Source organism: Arachis ipaensis, chromosome B01 (genome assembly GCF_000816755.2).
Source record: "Arachis ipaensis cultivar K30076 chromosome B01, Araip1.1, whole genome shotgun sequence".
In the NCBI taxonomy this organism is placed as follows: Eukaryota; Viridiplantae; Streptophyta; class Magnoliopsida; order Fabales; family Fabaceae; genus Arachis; species Arachis ipaensis.
This window is the reverse complement of record NC_029785.2, coordinates 113,068,464-113,070,242: the sequence shown is the minus strand read 5'-3', so window position 1 is coordinate 113,070,242 and position 1,779 is coordinate 113,068,464. Positions and strand designations below refer to the sequence as shown.

The window sequence follows — 1,779 nt, the reverse complement described above, 5'->3', positions numbered from 1 at the left end:
CTCGGTTGATTTGAATTAGAAATATTAAACTTTGATTGAGAGAATCCATTGCCGGTTTGGACTATGCTACCGATGAAGTAATTCTTGTTTTGCTAAAATTTCCGAAGCGTCGTAAATCCTTTCTCATCAAAAACCTCAAAAAAGTCACCCCACATCCACCTTCTATCCACCAAATAACCCCTCAACTAACCAAAATAACTTCCATCAACCATCAATATCCCACACCCAACCACAACCACCTCAAGAATCCCAAAGAATCTCGAACTTGGAGATGATAATGGAGAAATTGATGAAGAATCAAGAACTGGCCAACAAAAATCATGAAGCTTCTATGAGGAATCTGGAAAGGCAAATTAGGCAATTGTCTAAGCAGCCAGTTGAAAGACCAACCAATGCCTTCTCCAGTGATACCATTCCCAACCCTAAGGAGGAATGCAAGGCTATCCAGCTAAGGAGTGGGAAGACACTGGAAGATGATACCAAAGTTGATTGCAAGGAAGGACTAAAGGATGAAGAGAATGATCAAAAGAATTCCAAAAAGAAGGAGGAATCACAAGCTTCATTGAAGGGCAAGCAAGCCTTAGAGGAGCAACCACAAGAGCAAAGAAAGGAGATAAAGCCTTATGTCCCTCCTCTACCATACCCTCAAAGACTGCACAAAGAAATCAAAGACCAACAATTCTCCAAATTCCTGGAAATTTTCAAGAAGCTAGAGATCAACCTTCCACTTGCTGAGGCATTGGAACAAATGCCACTATATGTGAAATTCCTCAAGGAGCTCATCAATAAGAAGAGAAGCTGGAATGAAAAGGAGACCGTGATCTTGACCCAAGAGTGCAGTGTCGTGATTCAAAGAGGCATCCCACCAAAACTCAAAGACCTAGGGAGCTTCCTCATATCATGCACCATAGGCAACATGACATTGGAAAGAGCTCTCTATGATTTGGGTGCTAGCATCAACCTGATGCCTTTTTTCATGATGAAAAAGCTTGCAATAGAGGAAGTTAAACCTACGAGAATGTCACTCCAAATGGCTGATAGATCACTCAACATACCTAATGGAGTGGTAGAGAATTTATTGGTGAAGGTTGGAGAATTCATCTTCCCTACTGATTTTGTCATCTTAGACATGGAAGAAGAGGGACACAACTCAATTATCTTGGGGCGACCTTTCTTAGCCACAACAAGAGCCATCATTGATGTAGAAAAAGGTGAAATGATTCTCAGGGTGCATAATGAGCAAATGATCATTAATGTCTTCAAAGCAATGCAATACCCTCCTGAGAAAGAAAATCATATGAGGGTGTAAATGATAGAAGACTTGGTGGAGGAAGTGCATGAAACAAGTAACCATGAAGAACAAGAGGAAGAAATAGAAGAAGACAAAGATGAAGATGTCATAGAGGAACTAGTGACCGAAATTTCTCTTGAAAAAAAAAACAGAGGAGGTGCCAAAGTAAGAACTGAAGCCTCTCCCTCCTCATCTCAAATATGCATTCCTTGGTAGAAAGGACACCCTTCCAGTAATCATCAATTCCTCCTTGAGTATGCAAGATGAAGCAAAGCTGATCGAGGTGCTGAAGATTCACAAAATCGCTCTGGGATGGACAATTAATGACATCAAGGGTATAAGTCCTACTATTTTCATGCACAAGATCCTGCTAGAAGAGGACTCAAGACCAGTGGTACAACGTTAAAGGAGGCTAAATCTAACCATGAAAGAAGTAGTTCAAAAGGAGGTAATGAAGTTGTGGAACGCTGGAATCATATACCCAATTT

The 1,779-nt window shown here is 40.8% G+C and overlaps 1 protein-coding gene across 1 annotated transcript; it reads left to right on the top strand.

Moving 5' to 3' along the window:
• On the top strand, positions 278 to 1,309 carry LOC107610645. Its single transcript, XM_016312673.1, has one exon. It carries the CDS (start codon positions 278 to 280, stop codon positions 1,307 to 1,309), a length of 1,032 nt encoding a protein of 343 aa, XP_016168159.1.

Coding starts and splice junctions, on each gene's coding strand:
- LOC107610645 (XM_016312673.1), top strand. CDS start 278: ATGGAGAAATTGATGAAGAATCAAGAACTGGCCAACAAAAATCATGAA.